At 40.6% G+C, this 27,657-nt stretch overlaps 1 protein-coding gene across 8 annotated transcripts in view; it reads left to right on the forward strand.

Annotated features, from left to right (window-relative positions):
• The window catches only part of TRIO (trio Rho guanine nucleotide exchange factor), a 274,794-nt gene that overhangs the window by 195,663 nt on the left and 51,474 nt on the right, over window positions 1-27,657 (forward strand). For 7 of the 8 annotated variants that reach the window (XM_063130237.1, XM_063130241.1, XM_063130244.1 and 4 more), the window contains 8 exons: window positions 12,384-12,676; window positions 14,466-14,636; window positions 19,326-19,421; window positions 20,217-20,365; window positions 21,310-21,376; window positions 23,577-23,680; window positions 25,212-25,281; window positions 27,471-27,560. In XM_063130237.1, coding sequence (XP_062986307.1) covers window positions 12,384-12,676; window positions 14,466-14,636; window positions 19,326-19,421; window positions 20,217-20,365; window positions 21,310-21,376; window positions 23,577-23,680; window positions 25,212-25,281; window positions 27,471-27,560 — 1,040 coding nt within the window. Of the gene's footprint in view, window positions 1-12,383; window positions 12,677-14,465; window positions 14,637-19,325; window positions 19,422-20,216; window positions 20,366-21,309; window positions 21,377-23,576; window positions 23,681-25,211; window positions 25,282-27,470; window positions 27,561-27,657 lie in introns of those variants that run through there. The other variant, XM_063130245.1, reaches the window with a different exon arrangement.

A 27,657-nucleotide genomic window follows, 5' to 3' on the forward strand; every position in this document is an offset into this window, starting at 1 on the left:
TTGGAGGAGGTTTCAATTTATTTGGCTTCCTATTTGTTAATAATTATATTAATCCTAATCAACTGTGCATACATGGAGCCTGATGCAAGCAAGTATTAACTGCCTCATTCTCTCTAGTGTAGAGAATACTCTGTTCTTGCAGTGGGGCGGCACACGTGGAGCATTCCAGGACTTCCCCACATGGCTATTGTTTCAGGGAGCTGGAGCACTGATTTAGGGTATCCAATCCCAAATACATTCTCATTTTCTCTTTAAATCCACAACATGGTCTGGACGCATGGGGGCACTTTCCATGGGGGCACTTTCTGTGCTTCTGGTTGCATACGTTATTTCACCATATTGGGAGGGCTAGTAGCTGCTGTCTAGATGAGCCCAGAGTAAAGGGGCGGGGGGAGATTCTGCTCATGTAGAGCTCCCATGCGTACTAATGCACTCAGTATTTATAGGCACAGTTGATTCTGGCTGCACTTTGAGTAAGCTTTATGGATTAGATGAAACTTGCAGCTTTTCTCACTCGCTACATTTAACATTCACATCCAGTATGCCGACTGTGCATGTATGTAATATATATCTCCATTCCTACTTGAGGATAGAATTACTATGGAGTGATAGCTGGGAAAGGGCACTCAGGAAAAGAGGGTGAAGGCTGGAATGCAGTAATGTAACCGGTGTAGCTGACAGGGTGGTGTAACTCTTGGATGTGAGCCAGTTCTGAAAGAAGCACATAGCCCCAGCCTTTGTGGCACAGATGGAAGTTGTTAAATGTGTTGCTGTAGACCCTTGCCAGAGTCGGCCGGAACAATGAGCTGCAAAATCTCTCCTGGAACGGAGCACATCTGGGTGCTGTAGAGAGGCATGTCTGTTGGTTAATGTACTGCAGGCCCATGTTTCCTTTCTACCTTCTCTCGGTGGGGAATTCTCAAAAGTTCTTTTGTGCACAATTCATAAACAGGAAGTTGCAGTTGAAATCTCATTTTAAGAAACCTGAGGGTTTATTTTTAAAAATCTTACTTTTATGTATGCACATGGGGGAAGAGTATCCAAGGAGATCTCAACTGCTTCTGAAAGGACTTGAGGGATAGAGCATAGGGAAGAAAGTTCTATCTCTGCTAAAGTAGTTTGAAGTTCCAATTCTTCCAAAGAGTTTTAGAAGGTAACTAGGCCCACATGACATGTGACTTAGAATATGGTGAGAAATCGCATCATTCTTTTTCCACCCGTTGCTCCTTTTAAATATAACTTGTCCCCAGCAAAGCTTAGGGCTAATTTATGGATGCATGTCCATAACTTGACGACAGCAATAAAAAGTGATAACTCACATGTCACTGAATCTTCATAAATGAAACATCACCGAGAGAACTTGCATTTTACCTTCCTTCACATCAAAAACACTGCTTTTCTGGGAGGCAGTTTGCACATTTGTTTTAGGTCAACAAATGATTGTGCATGTGCGAACTAGCTCCTTTCTTAATTCCAAATTAAATATGGGATGGGGTGTTGTAGTTCCTGCTGTAGAGTTAAAAGGAACGTGGGGTTGGAGGAGGATCTACAATGGAGAAAGTGGTATGGGAAGAAAGAGTTAAACACCCTCTATGTGGGTCTAGTTTTACCATGGATGCACAGAGGCAATGCAGGTTCAGCCCACGTGGCCTGGGATTTCTTAACATTACTTCTGCAGGCTGGTAAGCTTTACAACCATTCTTGACAGAAACATGGTTTGAGAATCCCCATAATTGATCATTGAAGGTTGATGGATACCAAGAAGACTAAAGTTCCTTAGAGGTATATCATCATCATCATCATCTAAAAGAATCATCCCACCAAGCATCTAAACTTGGTCATTAGCCTTCCTGACTCTTTCATTTGAATCTTATCCATAACTTCAAACCACTTCCTCTGGATTAGTCTTGGTGACTTCACTGTGACTACTCCAGAATAACTGTGGGGTTTTGAGTTGGGAGTAATATTCCCCATTGAAGTGGATCTTTGTTCTATATTTTCTTTTAATGTTTCAGAAAAGTAAAAAGGAAGCCCAAAACTTGGATAAGTAACAGGAATTCTGTTAAAGCCCCACATCTTAAACTTATTCACATAGCATTTAAAGATATAACCTCTTCTTTCTCATATTTTTATAGGTAGGGAATTATAAGTCTTTGATAAGAAAAATCCCTTTAGGGAAAGAACTGTCTCTGTACTCTGTTAAATACTCTGAGTGTTTTTATGGTCCACAGCTTCTCAATACCTTTGCTGTCCCAGGAGTCAGCCTGGCATCCAGGTCCGGAACAGTTCCCCACTCACTCTAAGGGACAATTCCCACATTATATAGCAGCAGCACCAGATTTTTCACAGTGTACACTTGATGAGAGGTTACAACTAGTCTTGGGTCTGTCACAAGTGTACCTATATGATACACATATTTGTTGCATTCAAATTTTATACATATGAGATAACTTTAAAAAAAGCAAATAAAGAAAAGATCACTAGAGTTGAAGGAAACTGGTGGTATTCTTTTTGACTTGTGTTTATTCTCAGGGTGGTGAGGGGGGACAGGCACTTTATATCCTTTCTGTGAAGACTATACCTCACCCCCCTAGAAATAACAACTTCATTTGGCTGATTGATTCCTTGCTTCTTTGGAAAAGGCTATCAGAGTCACAGCAAAACAACCACCTAGGAATTGGTTCAGGGGGGCGGGGAGCTGCAGGGGACTCCCTTGTCTCCTCAACCTCTAAAATTTTTTTCATTAGATTAGAGCTCAACATGCCCTTAGAGTGCAGAAAACAAAGAATTCTACAAAAATGTATCAGTTAAAACATGAAACTCTTTGCATGTTTGTACTAAACAGGCCCCACAGTAAAGATATATTTTGCCAGAAGTAAGCCCTTCAGTCTTATAAATCCCAAAGTTCCAGTTTCATTCTGGAGCAAGAACTTAGTTGGACATATTAACTGCGCCATATAAAGTGATGCCTGATTCAGTAATGAGGGGGCCCTTTGTTCTTAGGTACTAGCAATGTGACTGTTTCTCTTTGTCTGTACTTTGGCAAGCATCTTCTTTGCGCGGAAAAGATTGAGTCCCATATCCTCTCCGGGTGGGGCTACTCTACTGAGAAGTTTAAGAGCTAATAAAAATACATCCAGGGGGATGCAGGGGATGTGGCAGCTTGTTAATATGTACTGTATAGCATGCCCTTCCTCTCTCCAGTTGGACTATGCTCTTGCCCGGCTTCAATAAAGTTGAGAGCAGGGAAGAGACAGCACATGCAGATTGCTTGCAGTCAGGCTTTTCTAGATCTTTAGCTGTCAGACCTGTTTTCACGCATCATCCTTTCCTAGGTGCAGAATTAAGGTGTTTTTAAGTGTTCACCTAAAATGCGGCAGACATGTATCAGTTATACTAACTGAGGAAATAGTATTACAGATGTGAAGGCCTGGGAAAAAAATAGGAGGAAAACTGTTCTCCCTCTCACACTTTGTGTGTGTGGGGCTTGTCTACACCTATGGGTGTAAAGGGTCGGAAAGGGGGCGATCCCGGACTTACCTACTTCCGGGATCGTTGCCCTGTGTCTACATGCGACGCGTGATGTCCTGGGAGGAAGAGGACGTCGCGCCTGCCATTAATTTTTTTAATTGGAAAAGAGTTGCATGAGTGCAAAAGGTAGGGGAGGGGGTTGTTTAGAAAAAGACCCTGCTCCTCCCACCCCATCCCCGGTGGGCACAGAGCTCCTGAGGAGCTTCATGGCCCGTGCCTGGTTCCTGGCTCCTTGTGGTTACTCGTGAGGAGCTGGGACGAAAACGGGATGCCCGGCAACACCTCCTGCAGTCTCGGGATCATCCTGGGACTGCGGGAAGAACCAGGATTAAAGTGTAGGGCCATATCCCGGGGAAACGGAGGGATCATCCCTCCCTGCTCCCAGGATCCCCTATGTGTCATGTGGACGCACAGGGACGATTGCCTGTATATTTCCCCGTCTAGATCTTCATCATGAGCTGTGAACGCCAAGTAGTTTTTCATTCATTCTGATAAGACATACAGGTATCTGCCAAGTGAGTCATGCTCAATTTCCCAACATGTGACTACAGTCACAATATCATAGTACATCAAGAAAATGTGGTTTCTTGATCTTTTGGGTTTTGTTCCAGGAAGTCCTGTTTTTCTGGACTTGTTTTGGTTAGATGCAGTTGATGAATGTGGCCCTGTATCAATTTATCCTAAAATCCTTATTTGAGGCAAACACCGTAGTTTACCCTGCCAGTGCTACCACATTTGGCAGAAAAACATGTGGGCTATGTGTCAGGGACTACTTGCTAAAGTTCCCTCTGGTCAGACATAAAATAGGAATCTAAAATGCATTATGTACGTCTTGGTTTTCTCATAAAAAAGTATTGTGTATTTCATTGATTCAGACAATAATTACACATTTACTGAAGTTTACTTTTTAAAATTTTAATAATTTTATGAGAAAACCAAGTTATACATAATATATTTAAAGTTCTGTAAAGAACACTAAATAAGTACTTCATATTTTCAATATTTCCCCCAAATTTTCATTTTATTTTTACTCATAAAACCAACTCTGGCTTGTTTCTTTTTCATAAGCTCAAAATTTCCAGGAACTTTACATCTCTAAGCAGGATTGACTATGGCTCCCTGTTGAGTTTACTCGTAATGACAAACCTGGGATTGTGTAAAATGGCCTTTCCTTGCCGTTGTACTTTCCCTTCTTGTTTACTAGCTGCAGCTGTCACTCCAGCTCTGGTCATTCCATGTGTGAGGAATCGTTGCCCCTAGTAAATGCATGCAGTCCATTACGTCCAATGGTTTGATCTGTTGGATGTAAATTATGCCTCCAGGGGCCACACAGAGCCCAGTGCCTTCCTAATAGTATATATGTAGCATCTGGCTTTTAGAAACTGCAGCATGGTGGAATGGTTTACTTTTATCTCTGCCTTGAGGGTGATGTTAGGTCAAAAGTAAGGGCCATTTAGGAAAGGGAACTTTAGAACATAAGATTTGCCTTGCTGGAGGATCAGACCAAAAATCTATTTAGTAGCACATATTACTGAGTCTGACAGTCCCCCTGAGGAGCACATAAGCAGGGCATGAAGGTGATGGTCATCTCCTGTTTGACCTCAGCATCTGGTAATCAGAGATATAGTGCATCAGGACACAAAGAATCAATTTAGCCACCTTGGCTAATAGCCATTGATGTATATTGTATTTTTCAAGCACACTTTTGCTTCTTTTAATTATTATTTTTTATTTTGTGGTTTGCACATTTTACTATTCAGATTATACACCTTGTTCACCTGTACTTCTTTTTATATGTGTCTTTGGAATTGCCATGGTTCATAGCTAGTCTAATGAAGATTAGTTGCATGCCTTCTGGGGGTTGTTTTGTTCTTTTAAATAACATGTCTTGAATCTTTGGATTATGCAGGATACAAATCTAAGTAAATTTTGCAACAGCAGAGATCCTTGCCTATGATGGAGGGATGGAGTAAGCTCTGCTAATGGCTTACCCTCCACAAGCCCCAACCAGAACTGTGCTGTTTAAATGGTGGAGTGCTGCTTGGAATTGCCATAAAAATAAATGTATTTATTTTATTAGTTTTAATCTCACTATTAAGGAGCTCAGGGCACTGTGCTTTTATGTATGGTATATATGCCTATATGTAATCTCTCCCTCTCTCTCTCTCTCTCTCTCATCCTCACCTGTGTGGTAAGTTAGGCCAAGAGAGGGTGACTGGGCTAAGACCACCCAGGGAGCATGAAGTAGGGATTTGGACTGAGCCCTGCCTACCTTAGCTAACACGGTTTCCACTATACCACGCTGGCTCAGTTTTATTCCAAGGTTGTCAGTCACTAGGAGAAGGAGAGGAAATGCTGCATTGGGAGAGATAAGCGAACACCTCTAGAGTTCCAAATTAAATCTCTACTTAATTTAATATTATTTGACAGGGAGGGGGGGAAGCTGTTTCATATGAGTTGGAAAATGGCCTGTTTCCCATGTCAACAAAAAAGGAAATGACTTCAGGCTGGGTTCTGTCCAAGTGTTTTTATACATTTAGGCTATGAGAGTCTTCAGTCTTGCATCAACTTCACTTCCATATAGGAAATCTGCATGTAGACCTTCATATGTAATAAGCAGCCATTGCTTGGTTTGTTGCACATAGAGGCAACTTACACTTAGCATTTTTATACCACTTCAGAATTTCCCAAATGCTTCTTTATGTTCTCCATAATTTTTCTATGGTTGTGTAAAGTTCTCTGGTAATATTCTTTCCGCGTTGCAGAGGGGATGCTGGGGGTGAGGATTAGTGGCTTGCCTAAGGTCACCTGGTCAGTTCATAGCAGACACAAAATTTGAACTAGGTGTACTCCCTGGTTCACCGTCTTAGATACTAAATATATAGACTGGGATGGGCAGCTTGTGGCTCTCTAGATGTTGTTAGAATGCAACTCCCATCAGCCCTAGTCAGCATAGCCAGTAGTGAGGGATGATTGGAGTTGCAGTCCAACAACAGCTGAGAGCTACATGTTGCTCAGCCCTGGTGTAGATCTGGGGAAGCCTGGACAATGGCAGCTTCCACTGTGCGAACATGGATTAAATTAGGCACATGATGTGAACATATCATGGTATCTGTGTGGTTTTCTTGAACTGAAGTGAAATAGGTGGAGGGAATTGTTGTACGGGAGATTCTCCACGGTGTTGCTTATGTGGAACTTTTTTTTCTATGACATATGTTGAAACGCTCTAAGTTTTGAATGAGAACACATCATTTTGCCAGCATAGTACGCTCGGTCCATTTGGTGAATGGGAAGTTGCGCTCTTTCCTTTCCTGTGAGAGTAAACAGAATTCTGTGCTGCATGCATGCAGAGGTTAAACATTCCTTGAGTAATAAACCTTTTTTAGTGTGCTGGTACAAAGCAGGCTGCTTTAGTTATTTATTAATTACTTTTTTATACTGCCCAACAGCCAAAGCTTTCTGGGCAGTTCATAATTAAAGCCATAAAATACAACATAACAAGATTCAATATTACACATTTAAAGGTTTAAAAATACCACATAAAGCCAAAGTAAAACCCAGCAGCAGTTACAACTCAGGAAAATCCTTTGTGAAAAAGTATGTTTTTAGGAGGCATTTAAAAGATGTTACATTTTCTGTCTCCCAAACTGCATGAGGGAGGGTTTTCCTGGGGGTGAGAGCCATTACAGAGAAGGCCCACTGTCAAGGTTCATCATGGCAACACACAATTCGTTTTGGAATGACTAGTAAGACCACCTCCGAAGTTTTTAAATGCTGCCTGGATTTATATAAGGGAAGGCAATCTGCTAGGTATCCTGGTCCCAAGTTATTTAGGGCTTTATAGGATAATAACAAAAACTTGTACATGGCTCGGTAGCTAACAGGCAGCCACGGTGCAGTTCTTTTAACACAGGCAAACATAGCTGGGTGTTCCAGTGACCACCTTGGCTGCTGCATACTACACTAGCTACAGCTTCTGAACCATGCACATGGTAGCCCCACACAGTGTGCATTGCAGTAGTCTAATTATGAGGTTACCAGTGCATGGATCACCATAGCTAGGCTATCCCTATCAAGGAACGGATGTAGTTGGCGTGCCAATCAATGTTGGTAATAGGCGTTCGGGGCTACCTGAGCCTCCAGTGACAAAGATGGATCCAGGAGCACCCCCAAACTATGGACCTGCTCCTCCAGAGGGAATGCAAAATAAGCAAACACCCCAATTCTCAGACTTGGGAACCAACAGCCTATAGGGTGTCTTCCAGGTAGCATGCTACTTGGAACTAGATTACATGTATTTAACCTCTTCAAACACATGTGTGTTCATATGGGGGATCCATGCCATCAAAAATAAAAACTTCCTTAAATCTCGAACATTCACCAGGGCCTCCACCCCACCCAATAATGCACATGTTCACACTTTGTTTGCCCAAGTCATGTTAGACAGTGATTCTTAAACATTTTTGCCAAAGCATAGACAAAGCCTCATGCTGTTGCCAGGGTAGTATTGGCAGGAAAAGACAAGATAACTTCCTCACATTTTGTTGTAGGAATGTCTTAAATTGTGTTAAAGTGTGTCTTGGTCTTGTGCAGCTTGAACCCAGCAGCAGTCAGGTTTCATATGAGTCTTCTGCCATGTCATATCCTCAAAGGTCAGCCCAAATAGACAAAAAACCATGGGGGCCAAAGTTCAACAAGTCTTAAGAATACCCTGAAATTACTAAAATAACTTGACTGTACAAGAGCAAAAGTCCAAATACTTTTTTATATATATGTAAGCTATAGTACACACTATATGTGAACATATGTGTGAACAGGGGCTACCCAAATCTACCAACGAGCTTGAGCTGCGGTAATGCAATCCTATGCCATGAAAGCGGGACGTGCTCTTGGGTAACTTTCCCCCCCCCCCTTGAATTGCAGCATCTCTAAACAGCACAAACTATGGCCTGTAGAATGTTTTACAACTGTGTACACAGCATGGTTATATGTTCTTTCTCTGCGTTATAAATCATACGAGAACATAGCAAGGAATATGGAGAGAATTTGTAATTTGGCTATGGAATTTAATTGTCTCTTAAAATGGCTACTTAGCTTCTTACATTTGTATCCCATCCTTCCTCCAAGGAGAACAGAGCACCATTTTAATACCCAGCACAACAACCCTGTTAGATTAAGTTTAGATTCAGTGACTTGTATAAGCCCCCCACCCCTTCCCCAAGTAAGATTCATAGCAGAAAGGGGTATTGGGACTAATTGGATCCAGGCTCTCTTGGTCTGTGTCTAGCTTTCCCCCCCATTACACCACACTAGTGAAAGAGCAAAGAGGTAGGAAGGCAAATGACACAAGCCCTTGTCTTCCTTTTAATGTGTGTTCTCAACTTGCAAGACCATTGCTGTTAAAAGGTAACAAGTTATCCTCATATGTCAACAGTAAAAATGAAGGGAATGCCTCATGTTGATTCATAATAAAACATTTCTTCCCCTTTTCATAAATGGCAGAGTAGATATTACCACTGATTTTTTTCTAACCGAATGGCTTATTGTGCAATGAGGCTGAATAATTTTAGAGGCAGATATTAGATTTTTCTCTAGTCTCAGTGGCAAGAACAGAAATAGAACTATCTCTGTTCATCTGAGAAAGCCTCATGAAACTGCATCTTGTTTTACCTTTTAAAAAAAAAAACTACCCACAAGTCTCTCAGGAATGTGAATTCCCTACTTTGGCACAAGAAAAAAAAAGTGCTATGCTGCATTCACAGTGTAATGATATGAACACTTTGATGGCTGGTATTGTAATATTTAGAGCTGCCTTCCCCAGGGCCCTCCAAATGTGTTTGACTACAACTCCCATCATCCATACCAAACATGGCCATTGGCCACACTGGCTGTACATGATGGGAGTTTGCAATCCAGCACATCTGGAAGGCATCAGATTTGAAAGGACTGCTTTAGGGTTATGTGAATATAGCAAGCACAGACTTAGATTTATCATCATTTGTTTGTTTTAATGTGAGTAATTCAACATCCATGTGCCAAACTGAAAGTGAGGGATGTTTTTTTTTTCCCATTGCGGGAAACCCTTACCAGTGAAATGCATTCACTAGTTAGCTGGCGTGTGACCAATCTCAGTTCCCTGACAAGTATATAAAACATGTGTTTGTAAACGTGTTTGTTATGTTAGTGTACTACAGTATTACATGAAATGCAATTTATGGATGCACTTTAATCTAATGTAGAAAATGCCTCTAAGAGGTTAAATGGCTTTGGAAGTAAAAATGCCTCGAAGCTTTATATAATTCTACCAGCATATTAAAACTGATAGAAATCTCCACAGTGTTAATAAGTGGATGTACATTTTTATTTTTACTTTTTTTCCTAGAGGGAGCTGGTTGTGTTCATGACTCATATAACAGGGCATGGCATGGCAACATTAACAATGACTCCTGATAGGTAGATAGTGGCTTTTGTGCATTATATTGTTCAGTGACATGCTTTTAGAGCAAGAGTTTTGTAAATACTAAAAGGCGAGTACGTGGATATTATATAAAGCGATTTGGATAACATGTATTTTGTCTCAACAGTAAATTCTCTCCCCCTCTATTGATTCTTAAATGAATTGACAATAGTACATAATTGTGTAGTAGTAGTGTGAATACCAACCTTAACTTTTATGAAGCACATTTGCCCCCTCAGTTAATGAAGAAGACACTTGCATGTGATGTGTTTGGCTGAGAGGTGGTTAGTTGTGGAAATTTAGTAAATTTGTTTCATTTGCTATTACAGTTCCATGGGAAGAAATTGGAATTTTGTTGGAAGCCTCTGGCCACCATCTTAAAAACATAAATATTAAATTGTCTGGAGTTCAACAAAGAAATCTAAGGCAGATACCTTTCATTTGTCAAGTAGTAGGGCATGATTGGTTTAATTTATTGAAAAAACAAACCAACCTTAATGGCAGATTAGTATTGTGTGATTTCTTTAGCTTTGGATTTAGATTGTGCCACTTGCACGCTGGAAAAGTTTGGTTTTTATTGTCCATTTTCATTATCGCGTAACCATTCTGATTTCCCTTCCATTTTGTTTTGTTTTTAATTTATTTATATGGACTTTCTATGAACTTCAACCTCCATTAGCAGAGGCACATATGGAGCTGTACTTCAGGCTTGAAGAGAGAGAGTAGTAAATTATCCCTTGGAGGGTTTACAGATAGTCTAAACAAAAGTGCACCCTTGAGTAATTTGATAAAAGGGGCAGGAGAATCCCAAAGGCTCATCTGGTGTCTGTATTTATGAATAGTTTTATGAACTTGGACAATATCCTTCATCAGGCTTAGATAGATATGAGTTACATTTGAAGATTTAACAAGATGTTTATTGTCCTGTTACTGGGAGATGGAAAAATAGTCAGTGGACAGCCTCCCCCAAATTCATTAGATTTTAAAAGAGATGCCAAACTACATTTGTTACATAACTAGTTTGCTTATCGAGTTTGATATAATAACGGGAGTGGGATATAATTTCATAATACAATATCACACTTCTCATCCTTCCCTCTCATCCTTCCTCACCCCCACCTGAGAAAAGAGAATTCTGTCAAATTATGCTGTTTGAGGGTATTATGGCCAGGGCTCTGTGCTAAAATTCTTCAGGAACACTAAAAACCTATAGAATGTGATAATGGGCACACAAATCAACTCTGTGAGAAACTGAGCTGTTTTTAATAATAAAAAAGTCACCAGATTTCTGGCTCTTATGAATGCGAAGGTAATGGTTCGATCTCAGAAGCCAAAATGATGGCTAAGTGAGATTTCCAGTGAGTTGAGGCGGGGCGTTTCAGTACCCTGTATAGCTTCTTGCCTTTCCCTATGTCTAGTAAAAACCAGATTAAATTATGCAAGGGAATTTTTTTAAAATAGAATGAACTATGCAAGATAAAAAGAAGTTATGCAATTATGCTCAGTTTGCCTAAGCTATACATGTAACAGAATTTGGATCACTCGAGTGCAGAATTGTAATGGTTGAGCACAGAGTAGACATAGCCCTGGTTATGTGGATCATGTGGAAGTGATTAATGTGGGAGTTTAGGGCAGGATCTCTCCCTCACATAGTAATTCTTTGTCCAGGGGACTTTTGGAGTTGTGTTTTTTTTCTTAATGAAAGGGCATTCAGTCATGTGAGCCCTCACCTGCAGTTTAAAGTGGTGCAACCTTGACATAAATTAACAGCCTCAGTGAGAACTAGGCCTAAAATAATGCAGTATCTTACCTGTGTATTTTGTAATTCAGATGCTAGAAGTTACTTGGATACCAGATTGTGGCTGGTGCACCACTGGTTGTGCATGAGCATCAGGTCTGTGTTCAATGGATCTGTTTTTTGTTTTGTTTTTACCACATCTAGGATAACCTAAGGTAACTTTATCATGTAGAAACACCCTTTGGAAATCAGCTCAATTGATATGTGTTCTGAGAATTGGTATACAGAAACCACCATTACTTGCCAAACAGTTATACCACATGTTTGTGCATTACACACAGCCTGCATTTGTGGAGGAAAGGTTAGTGGCCCTTTTCAGACAACACGCCAAACCATGATGGTTGAGGGTTTTGAGGTAAACCTTATGGTTAACTTGTCCTGTGAACTGTGACTTAGTGTGTTGTGTGAACCATTCCTAACCATGGTGGCTATAACCATTTGCTGCAAAAAGGTTAGTGGCCTAACCATGGCTTAGCATGTTGTCTGAACAGGCCTGATTGCTTAAACCATGGTTGCTGAACGAACCCTTCCCCCTCACCAGAAAGAAATATTTTTCTTTTTCTGCTTCTTACAGTGTTTCTCTATTCTTCTTTTCAGATTCTCTTTCCGTTTCCAGCAATGATGCCAGCCCTCCTGCGTCAGTGACATCACTCCAGCCCCATATGATAGGTGCACAGAGCTCCCCAGGCCCAAAGCGCCCAGGCAACACCCTTAGGAAATGGCTTACTAGCCCAGTGAGGCGACTTAGCAGTGGAAAGGCAGATGGCCATGTGAAGAAACTGGCCCACAAACATAAGAAGAGCCGAGAAGTCCGCAAAAGTGCTGACACAGGCTCTCAGAAGGACTCTGATGACAGTGCTGCTACACCACAAGATGAAACCATTGAAGAGGTGCGTGTCCACATAATAGTCTGGTTTTATACAAATGTTGACTGTGCTCCAGGTTTTTAAGCTGAATACTGGATAGACACATGCAATAGCAATTGGGGTGTCAGATCTCCTTTTTTCTTCTAAGGGGAAGACCTTACCATACAGCATCATGGTGCTTTTCTTTTCTTCTTAGAAATATTGGCCAAACTCAGGGAGGCACCACTGCTTGAGTCAGTATTTTATGACCAAGGAAAGAGATTTCCTTACCTTCAGTTGCTGCCAAAACACTTAGCAAGCAATTTGTTTTGTAGATCTTTTGCTGCACGTTTCCATAAACAACCACATCTGGCTGTTTTAATTCCCCAAACCGTGTTGTTTCATCTTTTCACTCTGTTTCACTGCAACTTGAAAGGATCAGCTGGGATCACTTAATCATTTAGGAACATCTATGGTTTGTCATTGTTGGCATAATCAATAATACATTGCACTGGAATCCTGCAGAACTGAACCAAAGAGTTGTTAGAAATAATCACTAACTAGTTTCAGCTAACACAGATGAAGTAACAGCACAACGGGATCCATGGTTAAGATTTCCTGCATATGGTTTAGGCATTCATTTTTATTAATAGTTTAACTCAGAAGCATGAGCCTAGTCTTGCTATATTGCAGAGACATGATACACATATCTGTAGTATAATTTCACTATGCAGATTTGGCCATACTGGCCTGGTTCAATGATCTCAGTCCATTTATTTATTTATTTATTACAGTTATATACCGCCCCATAGCTGAAGCTCTCTGGGCGGTTTACAACAGTCCATCCCACCACAGTTTACTCCGTGATCTCTGAACTGGGAAACTGTGGTTTAAGGGCTTCCTAAAAATCAGGATATGAAACAGGATGCTTGAACCTGGGGAACTGTGGTTTTTTCTAACTAAAATTAGTTTAAACAAACCAGGATCAAACTTTTCAGATCCTAGTTTGTTGACTAACTTGGGTTAGAATAAACCACATTTCCCAAGATCTCCCTATTCTGATATAACACAGAACTGTGATTTGTTCTCAAGTGAAAGCAGAAGCTTTCATTCCCCATGTGCAAAGAAGAAGAAGAGGAGGAGGAGGAGTGTGCGAGCCCAAGGTTCACCGTGGCTCATTGCCAATTATATAAACCATAAGTTAAGTCATTGTCGGAACTGCATCACCATCAACTACTCTTGTTTAAATACCCTGTTTTTAGTCTCTGTCTTTTAAGGGTATTGAAACCAACTTCAGAAATGTGTAGTGGCATGAACTTCAAAATTTGGTATTGGATCCAAACTAAGTTAGCTGAATTTAGGTCCCACTGAAATCAGTGGGGCCGGTTAGTAATTGTTTAAGACCCATAGGTTTCAGTGGGAAGTAAGTGCAATAAAATTAGACTGGATCCAGCCTTTTATATTGTATTCTTGATTCTAGTTTAAATATTTATTTTTCATCCATCTGGCCACCTTTGCTGGTTTGAATGTTAGGTTGTGCTTCTTAATTTTGAGAGCTCTTGCTTTGTTCGCCAGAAGGATCAAATGAAGTGAAATTCCCAAATAATGTTAGAAACGGTGGAGGTGTCTGTAGAATGCTCTCGGGTCTGAGAATGTTAAGGCTTGAACTACATATATTATTACTGAGGGAGATGCAACCAGGTTTGCATAGAGTTAAGAGTCTGAGCTGGGTATCGAGAGTTACTGGCCTACCTTATTGGGCTGTTTTAAGAACTGTGGAGAACACTGCAGAGCACTCTTTAAATGCTAAATATGGTTATCTTTACATTTGCAGAGAGGGCGGAACGAGGGCTTGAGCAGTGGCACCCTCTCCAAATCGTCCTCTTCAGGCATGCAGAGCTGTGGAGAGGAAGAAGGTGAAGAAGGGCCTGACGCTGTGCCACTTCCTCCTCCAATGGCAATCCAACAACATAGTCTACTCCAGCCAGACTCACAGGATGACAAGGTAAATAAATGAAGAGAGAGACCTCCTGTGGCAGAACGGTGTGATTCTTATGAGACTTTTTGTGGCAGAATTAATGCTTGATGGTCAAAGCCAACTGAGGCATGGTGCTGTATCAGCCAACTGCAGAGACCTATGGGCTCCAATCAAATGTTCTACAAATTGAGTCCGTGGGTCATTTCATCCCCACCCACCCCATCACTCTGGACTCTGTACATTCTGGTGGTGGAGATGATCAAATTGTGCACTACTACAGAAAAGGTGAATTCCAAATAAATTAAGTAACCTGAGCAGATTTGAATAATCTCCTATTTTTAGTTAATTCTATATTTTGCTGTTTCACAGAATTTATTCTAGTTTTACTAGGGAAAAGTGAGCAGCTATACAGGGCAGTGAAATCCTTCCCCAAATATTAATTAGCCATCTCTTTGGTTTCGGAGGTTTCAGCCACCATTACAGATGTACTTTCAAGCTCATCTGTACAGCCATGGGGGCCAGAACTTTGCTCTCTTCTTAAAGCTAAGATTCAGGGGGGAGCCACATGTTGCACTTTTGCTCGGCACGTTCATTGACGTAATACTGCATGTGTCTTCGGAAGAACTTCATGTCTCAATGTAGCGCCTATTTTTATAATTTATGTCCAGCTTTAAAGCAGCTTTAATATATACAGATATAACACTGTAACTGAGCACACCATATACATCACTTAAAAATAAATAAAACATCAAGCCAAACCCACAGAACGCTAGCAACACAGAGCAGATGTTCAACTTCAGTCCACTATCTCAAAGGCCTTCTTAAATCTTCAATCTTGATAAAATAGTTAAGAGCAGAGACACCACACTGACAACAAAGGTCCGCATAGTTAAAGCAATGGTATTTCCCGTAGTAACCTATGGCTGCGAGAGCTGGACCATAAGGAAGGCTGAGCGAAGGAAGATAGATGCTTTTGAACTGTGGTGTTGGAGGAACATTCTGAGAGTGCCTTGGACTGCAAGAAGATCAAACCAGTCCATACTCCAGGAAATAAAGCCAGACTGCTCACTTGAGGGAATGGTATTAAAGGCAAAACTGAAGTACTTTGGCCACATAATGAGAAGACAGGATACCCTGGAAAAGAGGCTGATGCTAGGGAAAGGAAGGCAAAAGGAAGAGGGCCGACCAAGGGCAAGATGGATGGATGATATTCTGGAGGTGACAGACTTGACCTTGGGGGAGCTAGGGGTGGCGACAGCCGACAGAAAGCTCTGGCGTGGGCTGGTCCATGAAGTCACAAAGAGTCGGAAACGACTGAACGAATAAACAACAAAATCTTCTTAAGGTCAGGGGAGAGATGGACAGGTGAACCTCCCTGGGCCTAAAGAACATCATTATGTGTATCTGTTCTTGTTCCTGTGTCTGTCATGCTGCAGTTATCGCCATCTTTTTCTGTGATTTGTCTGCCAGTTCTCCTTTGTTCATCTCAAATTAGAAGGCTGCCTGAGCAAAAAGTCTCCTTTGAGGTGAAGCAGTTTGGTTATTCACAGGTTGCAGCTCTGCTGCTTTAGGACTCATAATTTGAATTTTGGAAAACATCCACTTTAGCATAATTTAACTGTGATACAAACGACAAAAAATGCCTCTTAAAATAATTCACTTATAACTGTTTGAAAATGTGGAATTTATATCGTTTTCAAAATCTCAATCTTTTTCCCTGCCCCAAGTATTTCTTTTCTAAATGAAAGAAAATTAAGTTTAACCAACAGACTTTGCTTGCTTCTAATATTTTCTGCTTGAAGTATTCAATTTCTTTTGTAAATTATTAGTGTGATCTTATGGCTAGTAACACTTTCTTGGCAGCTTGCCACCTTTCTGGGTAAAGCAGATGTTTTCAGCAGTTTTTTTCTTCTTCAGCACTCTTGTGGTTTCCTCCTGGGAACCTTAATCATTGTTAAGGTAACCACATCCTGGTTAGCAAAGGGGATTTCCTGCATACTCAGTGAAATGGACTCCCATAGTGCACAAAATGATGATAGAACCTGCAGTGAAAAGATCCTAGAGATGAACAAATAAAACAAAAACCCATGCTTAGAATGCTTCTTGTCCTTAGTTTAGTTGACTTCTTTTGCAAATTAAACATTTCGGCCCAGATCCACATGTTGCAGGAGCTCCAGGACACAGAAGGAGTGCTACCTGGGCAAGAGCTTCCCCATTCTCTTCAATGAGTGGGTAATAATCTGTATGTACTGTCATGGAAGACCCAGTATGTGCACACACAATACGCGCACACACACACACACAGGATTTTCACAGAGTTCGAGATCATGCTGTTTTCGGATGAGATAATTACCGCCATACTATTAAGTACCTGAAATTACTTCATCAACCTTTGTGAAGGTGTTCCTCCTGTCTCCCATCTCTATGCATCAGGCGCTCAAGAACAAGTCTTGGGTTCATGTGCCTCCTTCACTTTTCCTGCATCTTTCATAAAGTGTCTTGTCTAGTAGTTTTAATACCCAGTGCTAGGGGAGATCTTTTATTTAAAATACATAGGAGCTTCTGGTTTGGGGAATTATGTTCTACATGCAATAAGAGGACTTGGGAAGAACTGCAAGATCCAAAATCCTGCTTCCAATCTCACCGGGCATGGAGGTGTGGGGAGAGAACTAAAGCAAGTTTACAAACCAGTATAGAAAAGTTATGGCAAGTGAGCTTTCATGGGAAAAGCTTGTCAACCAGTACTGATCTTCCTGTTGTGTTCTGAGAAAGAGGAATCTCTGTCCTCGTAGGTCATTGGCAGCGGCTGTGAACTGCCTGTGGTCTGTGTGCCCCCAAATCCTTTGCAACTTGCAAGCATTCCTTGACAGCGAAGCTGATATGGGAAAGATTCCCTGAAATATAAAAAGTTTAAAACCTCTGCTTTAAGATATTCTTTGGTTGGGGTTTTAGCCGGTTTCTAAGTTTCATCTGGGCAGGAAGGGGCAGTCCCAAGTCTCAGGCTGTGGGGTACTTACTTCAAGGGCTGCAAAGCAGATGTACAAAAGAGTGACCTGTATTGTAAGATTGTGTCCTCTGTAGCGATTAAAAAATCAACTTCCAGGTAAGGGTGAATTTTCCATTTTGTGATGTTGCATTCGTATATCCAATGATATACCAATATATGGGAATGATTCTTCCTTAATCCTTTGGTGTTGCACAGCAAAGCTATTAAGATTTCTCTTCCTGCTATCTCTTTATGAAAGGGTTGTGGTCTGCCTATATTCCAAGTTTTGCAAATGGCAGGAATTAACCGGTTACCATGTTGGAAAGGGAGAAGAGGAACCTTGATTTCTGCCTAAATTCTCCATTCCCCATAGACTTTCTCAGTTTGCATCCATGTCCAGCCATTAGCTCTATCAGGCCATGTTAATTTGAGTGTCACTAAATGATAACCATTTTTGTCATTGGAACACACTTGTACACTCTGCAGTTCTTCTGTTTGGTAGCACCATTGCATACTTCATGAGTTCTGTTTAAACTGTAGCTTCTGAGTTTTCTGCTTGTTTTTGATAAAAATTGCTAAGACAATTGCTATATTATTGTGAAACTAATTGGTGTTTTTTTTGTTTTTTGTTTTTTTGTTTTTTGTTTCCTTTGTTTCTTTTTTGAAAACAACAACGACCGCCCCTCTTTCTTTAGCATTATGTTGATTTATGTTCCGTTTCTGCTTTGGCTCAATTTCCCTACCTCTCCATTTAGAGTGTCTTGTGTGTTCTCACGCTTCCCCAATTCCCTATGTTCCCATCTCATTGAAGCCAATTACAGCACACTAAAATTGCATATTATGATTATTATTTAAATTATGGGGGCCGATCTTCTCCTCCCATAGATAAGGTTGAACAGAGTTCCATTGTACCTGTTGGTTTAAAATGTCCGTCCAGTGGTGAAGAACAACATAGCCTGTGTTGCATGATGTACATCTGTACTGTCCTTGTAATATGAAGTGAAGTTCATATTATTGTGCCTTGTTTAGCTTCCAGTTTTTTAATGATACATGTAATCTGCAAATGGGCTTGCATGTTTGCTAATTACTGAAAGCCAAATTCAATGGCCACCACCCCCTCCCAGAATCCTTTGCTGTCAACACCTTTTATCCTCAGTTGCAGCCATAAATTGGCACCTTGTAGCTTTTGAGGCCAGAGATCTTCTAGACTCTGCACTTACCTTTGGGGAAAATGGATGGCACAAGGAATGGTGAGCAAAATGACCCTGCTCCCTTTTAGAATTATCAATTGGCTGTTGGTTTAGTAGTATTAGTCTGTTCTACAGTTTACTTTTGTGGCTCTTTTCCGTGTGGCTTCATTGTATGTGTGGAACTGGGTGGGATGAGGGAAAGTTCCGTAGACAATGCAGTGCATCAGGCAGGGGCCTTGTGTAATACCTTTGATAAGAACAAGATGAAGGTTGTCCAAGAATATTTCTTAGTCATCCAGTTGCTAATGGAGCATTACAGAATTCCAGCCAAGAATTATAAATGGGTGAAACAGGCAGCGTAACATTTGTCAATAGCAGAAGTTATTTAAAACTTCATATTGTGTTTGTGTTAAATGAAGGAGTTTTTAAATACAAATGGAAAAAGAGGTGTTTCTTTCATTAGCAAGAGACATACAGCATGTGAATAGCCTGAAGTTGATATTGTGGCTCTCCCCCCCCCCTTCCCACCTCATTGTGCAGACTTCTTCTCGGTTGTTGGTACGTCCTACCAGCTCAGAAACTCCCAGTGCAGCAGAACTTGTCAGTGCAATAGAAGAGCTTGTGAAGAGCAAAATGGTGAGCCTGTTTTTGTTAGTTTGCTTCCTTTAGAAAGTTCCGATTAGCTTACATAGCATCCTATCAAGGCATATGTCTAAGGAACATAAGAGCCATGCTGGATCAGACCAAAAATCTGCCAATCTAGCACTATTTTTCCAACTGGGGCCCACCAGATGCCTCTGAGAAGCTTAAAATATCATCAGAAGGCAACGGCCCTCCCCTGTGGTTTGTCCCCATTATTTGGTATTCAGAGAAAGTCATCTGAGCTAGTGGCCCTCACCACATCTTCTGATAGTCAGTCCCATTGTGTGAAACAGTAATGTATTTCTTCTGTCCAGGCTTCAGTTTTGATCATTAGTATCTCTCTTGAAGGGATCTCAGTTGTGGAGCTTACGCCTCTGCCTGGAACCCTGAAGTTAGGCACAACAATTAGCCTGGGCAACTCATCTAATTCTGTAAAAGCAATCCTGCAGAAATGGTGACCATGAAACAGCCATGTCCACAACATTATGCAAGCAGATCTTGGGGGGGGGGGCATCAGGCATGCCTGGGCAGCACAAGCAGGGACCCATGAAAACCAGGCGCTTGTCCATTCAGATTGGTCCGAAGCAATCTGAATCGGCCTGCTTCGGCTCAGAATTCAGATCCGGAGCTGAAGTGGTGCACAGTCCTAGTTGTTAAATTAAATTAAATGATAGCATATATTTTAATGGCAGGTAAATAGATTGTGCTGGAGATGTTGTCCAAACCCTACTAACCTTGTGAAACGTGCAGTTTAGAGGTAGTAAAGATCATTTATTAACTTGTCCTTAGGCTCTGGAGGATCGTCCAAGTTCACTGATGGTTGACCAGGGTGATAGTAGCAGCCCATCATTCAATCCTTCAGACAACTCACTTCTATCCTCCTCGTCACCCATTGATGAGATGGAAGAACGGAAGTCCAGCTCTTTAAAAAGGCGACAGTAAGACTGGCCAATTCCTTTCCCCCTTCATTTGTATGTCCTTTGCCTTCTGTATTGTAATACCTATATTCTAATATAAGTTTGTTTTAGGCTTTTGGGGAGCAGGTTGATTTCAGTTCTATGAGAATCCTGCTTGAAAACCAGCCATATTTCTACAGTTTCCCCTAACAAATGCATTTACCTCAAGCCTTGTGGTCACAATGTTTTTTAAAAATGTTAGCAATGAGGTTGCGAGTTCAAGAACAGAAATCATTGTGTTTTTGTGGACTCCCCAACTTCACTGAAATGATAGCTGCAAAGATCAATACAGCTATTTGTTGAATGGGTTGATATATAGAATCCTCTTGACATGCACATTTTGAGTTTCAGTGCATTTCAAATTTCTCTTGAAATATATATTTTTAAAATTCTTACATTTGGTTGCTCATGTAGTTTAGTCGTATCATATTTCTCCATTATTTGTTTTTATCAGTCTTAACAAAGAGATCCCATCCACATCTAAGCAGGTTTTAGTAGCTTCCCCCTATGTTGGTACTATTTTAAGGAACAGTGTTCAATTAATATCGGTATTAGAAATTCTTTCTTCTGTGTATCCTTGAGAAATAGAGAAAATATCCAAGTAATCATGAATTAAGAGTATGCATTTCTAAGTCGTTTCAAAATGGCCAAACCACACTGCAATGAGTGTCTCCTCTATGCCAAATGTGCACTGCAGTTACCCTGAGTTCTCCCCTACCACCAATAAACAACTGTGCCCTTAACTCAGCTCACTGATTTATTATAATTGGCTCTCAAGAAATAATCAACAAGAAATTTAATTGATCAGCCAGTTAAAATATAAATAATTCCATACTGTTCTCATGTAATTTGTGTTTGCAAATATAAGCAATGATTGTATTGTTAAACTCTTCCCTTAATCATTTTTTCTCTTCATAACGTTGCAGCTATGTCCTACAGGAATTAGTTGAGACGGAACGAGATTATGTGAGAGATCTTGGTTACGTAGTTGAGGTATGTTTTATCTTTTTAAAATTAGAATGTTTCTTCACACAGCCCTCTTTGGAAGATATTGCCAGCAAATACTTTGGGAAATCTACCATATATCCCATGTTATCTATTGTATTGGTCCCTTTTGGGTTAGGAATAAAATTAAGGCTTCTAATTTGCCAAATAACCATTGCTGCTGATGTTGTTGGGATGCTAGTAATAATTGCATGTAAAGTACCTTTGAAAAGGAGCTTTTATTAACTGCCAGTTCAACTGGTTATGGAAAGCTGGACGTGTAAATTTAAAAACCTTGCAATAATTACAGTTTCTGTGAGATCAATACTGCATGTTGTTTCTTGACTGTTCTGTAAAGTAAGTTGTTGAATGTTTTAAAACTGGCTTAATAATATATCAGCAGTGAAGGACTCTGTTGAATCCTTGTACAGGAATGTAGGCAATGCAATGGAATGGATGCCAGCCTTTCTGTTTTAGAAGGGACAGCTGAATCACCTTTTAATAAACATGCCTGTTAATAGATTTAAGAATCACCCCCTGAATGATGCAACAGCTTAAGCAAGTGTCATAGATGATACTTCAAAAATGAATTAAACGAGGTTGGTATCCCCACAACCCTCTGGAGCAGATTAGGGGAGCGGGGAGCTCCAATGGAACGGGGGAATCTATCCACTTCCTTTACCTTTGCTGATATTTCTGAAGGAGCAGGAATCACAGGGCTTCTTAGGCTATATATAGTGAGTTCACTATATTGAGATCTCATCTTCTGTATTCCTATATGTGTTAATATATGCAGCATAATCCAGCAGTTTATTGCACATACCAGAGTTGCCATACATATAAGGGCTTCCCTGGCCTCTTTGTTGGAGAATGGAAACATCTGTATGTGAACACAACCCCTGCACATGCTGAGCTGTACATGCAGGGAGGCATTAACTGTTTCGGAATACCTTTTCTAGAAAATGTGCAGTTGCAATCGTAGAGATAGCTGTTGCATAATGTAGTTCACACCTAATTTTGCTGCGTGTGGTCATGTGCTCACATATCCTTTCATGGAGGGATTTGACATTATTTGACATGGTGTCTGGGAAAACAATGTATCAGAAAGCTACATGTGTGTACTGGAACACGCAGGCAATATGTAGATTTGAACTATGAACTGTACTGAAATACCTTTTCCTGTATTTGATTTTTAACGATGTGACTTTTAAAGATGTGATTTTTAACATCTAATATAAATGATAATGCCTGGCACCAACGCTGCTATCTTTCCAGCACCAGGTTAAGACTTTCCTCTTTGCCCAGGCATATGGCAGCACATCTTAATCACCCACATGTTTAGTTTTTTAACAGTTTTTAATGCTTTATGTGTATATGTTCTGTGTTTTAGAATTTTAAATTTTGTATACTCGTTTTTATCTTAATTTTAGAATTTCTGTAAACCGCCCAGAGAGCCCTGGCTATGGGGGCGGTATATAAGTGTAATAAATAAATAAATAAATAAATAAATAAAATTTCAGGATCCCCTAAAGCCGTTCAAAATGAAATAGATGAAGGACAGATTTTGCAATTTGACAGTCAACGTCAATTTACTGAAAAGAACACTTGCACATATTACAACCCAGACTTTATACTGGTCTCTCTTTCCTGCTTTCCTATGTTGCAAACTTTGCCCCATAAGTTGATGAGTCAAGCCGGTTGAAGAGCAAATATCATTATATGTAAAGTACCCAAACTGATAAAATGTAAAGGTAGTAAATCATGATTTATTAGCGTTTTAATATTTGGCCATTATGTGGAAGCCTTTTTACACTGTCTTTTTAATTATACTGTTGCAAAAATGTTTGGGTCCTGAGTCAGTCTCTCATTTTTATGTTTTAAATACAGGCATGCAGTATGGCATGGGTAGATGGATGGTGGTCTCTGGGCCACTGGCCAATTTCTAGTGCCTGTCACTTGGTAGGATTCTTGCATAGAAAGCTGAACTAGATGGGACTTGATCTTACCCAGCAAGGCACTTCTTATGAGCTCTTGAAGTAGACCAATTAATTATTATGCCATTAAGAGACCCTGAGTATGCACTCTGACGTATATCAGTTTAAAACACATCAGTGGTCCATGGGGAATAAAGAATCACGGGGGGATCTTAAAAATACCGAAAAGATTAACAGCAGGGCGCATGTTCATGTTTCTTGCTACCTTATTTCAGGGTTACATGGCACTCATGAAAGAAGATGGTGTTCCTGATGACATGAAAGGAAAAGACAAAATTGTGTTTGGCAACATTCATCAAATATATGACTGGCACAGAGAGTATGTATGTTTTCTTTTTAATTTTTAACTAGTTTAAAAATTAACTACATAACCCACTAAAGATGTGGGGGAAATCGCCCCAAATAATATAAAATATACTTTGCAGGATGGAGGGAATCAATTGATCTTGTAAAGACTTTGTAAAGATGAAAGATCAACTCTACTATATTTGACAATTAACAACTAACAGAACAATCCTACCGGTGGGTGGGAGAGAGATCTGACGGTGGAGGAACTGCCTTATCCAAAGTCCTGCAAGGCTGCTGCCAACAAGGCACAAGGAAGGGAGGAGCGATATTTTTCTTTTCTTTTTTCTTAAACAGTTTCCCTCCCCTGGATTCCACTCATGTTAGTGCTGAGCTGGCTTAGCTGTGCCTTGTTTCTGATTACCTGTTTCCATTATACATCCCATGCAGCTTTGTCAAGATCACTGTTTTTTAAACTTCTGGGTATGTCTAGTGCCTAGGGATAAATTCATCAGGTGCTCAATAGCACTGTTTCTACTAGTTATAGAGAAGCCCCTGATTTCATCTTAGCTCGCAGCTCAAGAACATGGACTTAGCTGAAAGTCCCCGCATTTCATAATTGGATACGTCTGCCACAGATGAAATCTCAGCTTTTGGATCTGTTTGATCAGAACAGCAGTCACCTCTTGCCCTGAGTGTCTGAGAGCCTTATATTTGGAAAGTCTACACATAAGAATAACTGTCTAGTGGACTATTCACACTATTACAAAGCATTCCAGACAGGATTCAGCCGTCTCTGTAGAATCTGTGGGTGGACGAACTATATTCCAATGGTCATTAGGGCCCCAAGTGGCCATCTGTCTCTTCCCTCCTCCTATGGATGAGTGGTTGTTACTACTTAATAGACAGATCTTGGCTTAGATCCAGCTTCAAAGCAGGGTCTTGTAACATGATTCCTCTAAGCTGGAATTTCCTTTTCCCCTAGAGTTGCTTGTTATAGATAATACTTTAGCTTTGGAGGAACATTAGTAAGAGTGAGTGTCTTGAAATGTAGCTCTTTTCTGTACATGGAGGGTATGGAATACCTGATAGTCGCTGTCTGTTTCAGAGGGAGTCCCAAGTTATGTTAAGTCTTCCTTTGCAGCTAAAATTGTTGTTGCTCCTTAATTTTCTCATCTAAAAAAATCCAACAATTTCCCCCATATGTTCTTCTCATAGGCTCAGGGCTGGCCCGGCTGCACAGTGAAAGGAAGGAGTTGCTTGAGACAATGATAGTTTAAACGGGACTAATGAAGCAGTGTGCAAGCTCAAAGGTGCACCCCAGGATTTCTTATAGTGTTATGGAAGATGCAGGGTGGGGCATAACTCTGGGACAATGTGGTGCAGCTGCTTGGGGTGGACAAAGTGATTTCAGCCAGCCCTTGTGCAGACATTCAAGAAACTCAGTTGCAGCAGGTTTCAGAAAATTGTAACCTCCCACAGAGCAACTGCAACCAAGCTATTATGAATGTGTCATCTGACATAATGAAACAAGAAAAAAATAAAATATTTCTTGTCCTGTTTAGTTTCTTTTTAGGAGAATTAGAGAAGTGCCTTGAGGATCCAGAAAAATTAGGATCACTTTTTGTTAAACATGTAAGTACAAGTGTCCTCTCTGCTGTATTTGCAGAAACCGTTTTGGTCATGGATCTGCATATTTGACTGCTGCCACAGTTGTACCATCTTTACTGGGATCCATTTTTCTCCATGGGCCTTCTTCAGCTTGCACATACTGTGTTCACTCTGTCACCACAATGCATGTACTGTGTTAAGGCCACTTAGCTATGTAGTAAATAGCTTTCCTTAGATGGGGGTGGGCGTCTGCCAGACTTCCTCACTGCTGCACAGTAAGAAGGAACTGGCTCCAGTCAGATCAGGATGCCTGAAAATCCCATGATCGTTCCTTCCCTACAGGGAAGGAAAGCTAGAGTGGATTGAAGTCCCATTTGTGAAGGTATGGAGGCTGGCTGTTCCTTTTTTAAACTTTGTGGTGACAAATCTTTCCTAGCAGGAGGAGCAGGAGACAACAACAAAATTGGCCATTGGCTCCTATTTCCCTGCAAGTGTGACATCCAGCTCCTTGAGGTTTCCTTGACTGTAGAGAGGGAGCCATATGGGAACCTTCAGCATTTTGACCAGGTTACATTAATCTGGATTTGTGGGTGTTCAGCATTCTAGCAGTCAGAGCTGGGCTGGTTTCCCATCTGGTAAATGTGACTCACGGCTCAGCTTTTATGCCTCACATGTGCTCTTAAATGAGTGGGCAGTGACAGAGCATGGACTCCATTACACTGCTGCAGTGATTCCCGGCTTTTCTACTTAGTCAAAACTTCCTTGCAATCTGTGAGCTCCATTTGTGAACTGCCCAGAGAGCTTCGGCTATTGGGCAGTATAGAAATGTAATAAATAAATAAATAAAATAAATATGTGCAGCATATCTGAAAGATGCAGCGATGATTAATGTTTGTTTTAAAAGAATGAAGGGTATTTCTCAGCTTCCATAATTGGTTTATGAGACCTCAAGTACATTTCCTTATGGTGGTAACAAGAAGATCTATAGTGGTGGCTACACTTCCTGAAGACAGTTTGCCCACCATTTTCAAGCTTTACGCTGCATTGCACATCCAAAGGGTAGCATTGGGTCTCACTTTGGCTCCAGTTGTCTTAGAATGCACCCAACAGACTTGGGCCTTGTGAGCCGAATGTGCACCCTATCCTTGGTGGACAAGCCCATGTGGAAAGTTTTCCCTGAGTGCAGAAATATTGAAACATTAGTCTTTTGACACATTAGTCTGCATATCAATTAAGTTTAGTAATTGTTTTACCCACCCCCAAGTCATAATAGTTGCCTGCCTTCAAGCTGGTTAACACTAGCGATGGGTGAACGTAGTCCAGACGAATTCATTATTTCCTCACATAATAACAAACTCACCCATTTAAGCTTGGACAAGAGCTCTCCCTTAAAATGAATTCTCGTTCCATGTAAACAAGCTTTTGCACACGCACAATATCAAAGTGCATCTTGGGAGCTGTGGTTTGGAAATGCATAGTGTGTCGTAAAATAAACTACTATATGAATAACGATGACCGAAATCCTGTACAATGAGAGTGAAAAAGAGAATGTGCTAAGTTTGACTACTTGAATAGGAAACCAAGCTATGAACAAGAACAAAATTGAGTAAAAGGGGTGCGTATACACCTACTGGTTGTTTCTTCAAGCATGATTGGCTGTGGGGTAAAGTGACATCATCACAGTTTACCATAAGCAAGAAAGGGTTAATCCAACCAAATCGATGCATGCGCAGACATTAGATTATAGAGTGACCCTGCTCAGAAGCTCACGAGCAACTCCAAACTGAAGTCCAACCAGCAAGTCGCCTAATTACAAAATTTAGCTGTGTCACTCGTTAACACAAGAGTGCTCCACACATTCAGTCCCAGAAGTCTTTGGGTTCTCTGCTGTGGAGATAACACAGATGGACTGAGCTGAATATGGATATAGCCACATGCTTATGGTGGCTGGAAAAAGTGCTGCTACCATTGCAGATATCACTGCTGGCTCTATCCATGTATAGTCCATTGCACACTTGATTTCTAAAAGTGATTGTAAGAATGTGGAAGGTGGTGATTGGGTCAGATAGAATATATGAAAAAGTTAATGCAGAGTATAATAGCCTCCATTTTAATTTTATATATATATATATATACACACAGTAAATGTCAGTTTGTTTCATATTTTTGTGCAATACCATATTCATGTTATTCCCCCCACCCCCATTTTCCAGGAGAGAAGATTGCACATGTACATAGTTTACTGCCAAAACAAACCAAAGTCTGAGCATATTGTCTCAGAGTACATTGATACATTTTTTGAGGTAAGTGCCAAAGGAGCGTGGGGAAACGTGTCTGTCTCTTTCTGGGTTAGAAGGGAAACGTTCATTATCTTTTCCAAACTTGTTCTACATTATCTCT

Source organism: Elgaria multicarinata, chromosome 7 (assembly GCF_023053635.1).
Source record: "Elgaria multicarinata webbii isolate HBS135686 ecotype San Diego chromosome 7, rElgMul1.1.pri, whole genome shotgun sequence".
NCBI lineage: Eukaryota > Metazoa > Chordata > Lepidosauria > Squamata > Anguidae > Elgaria > Elgaria multicarinata.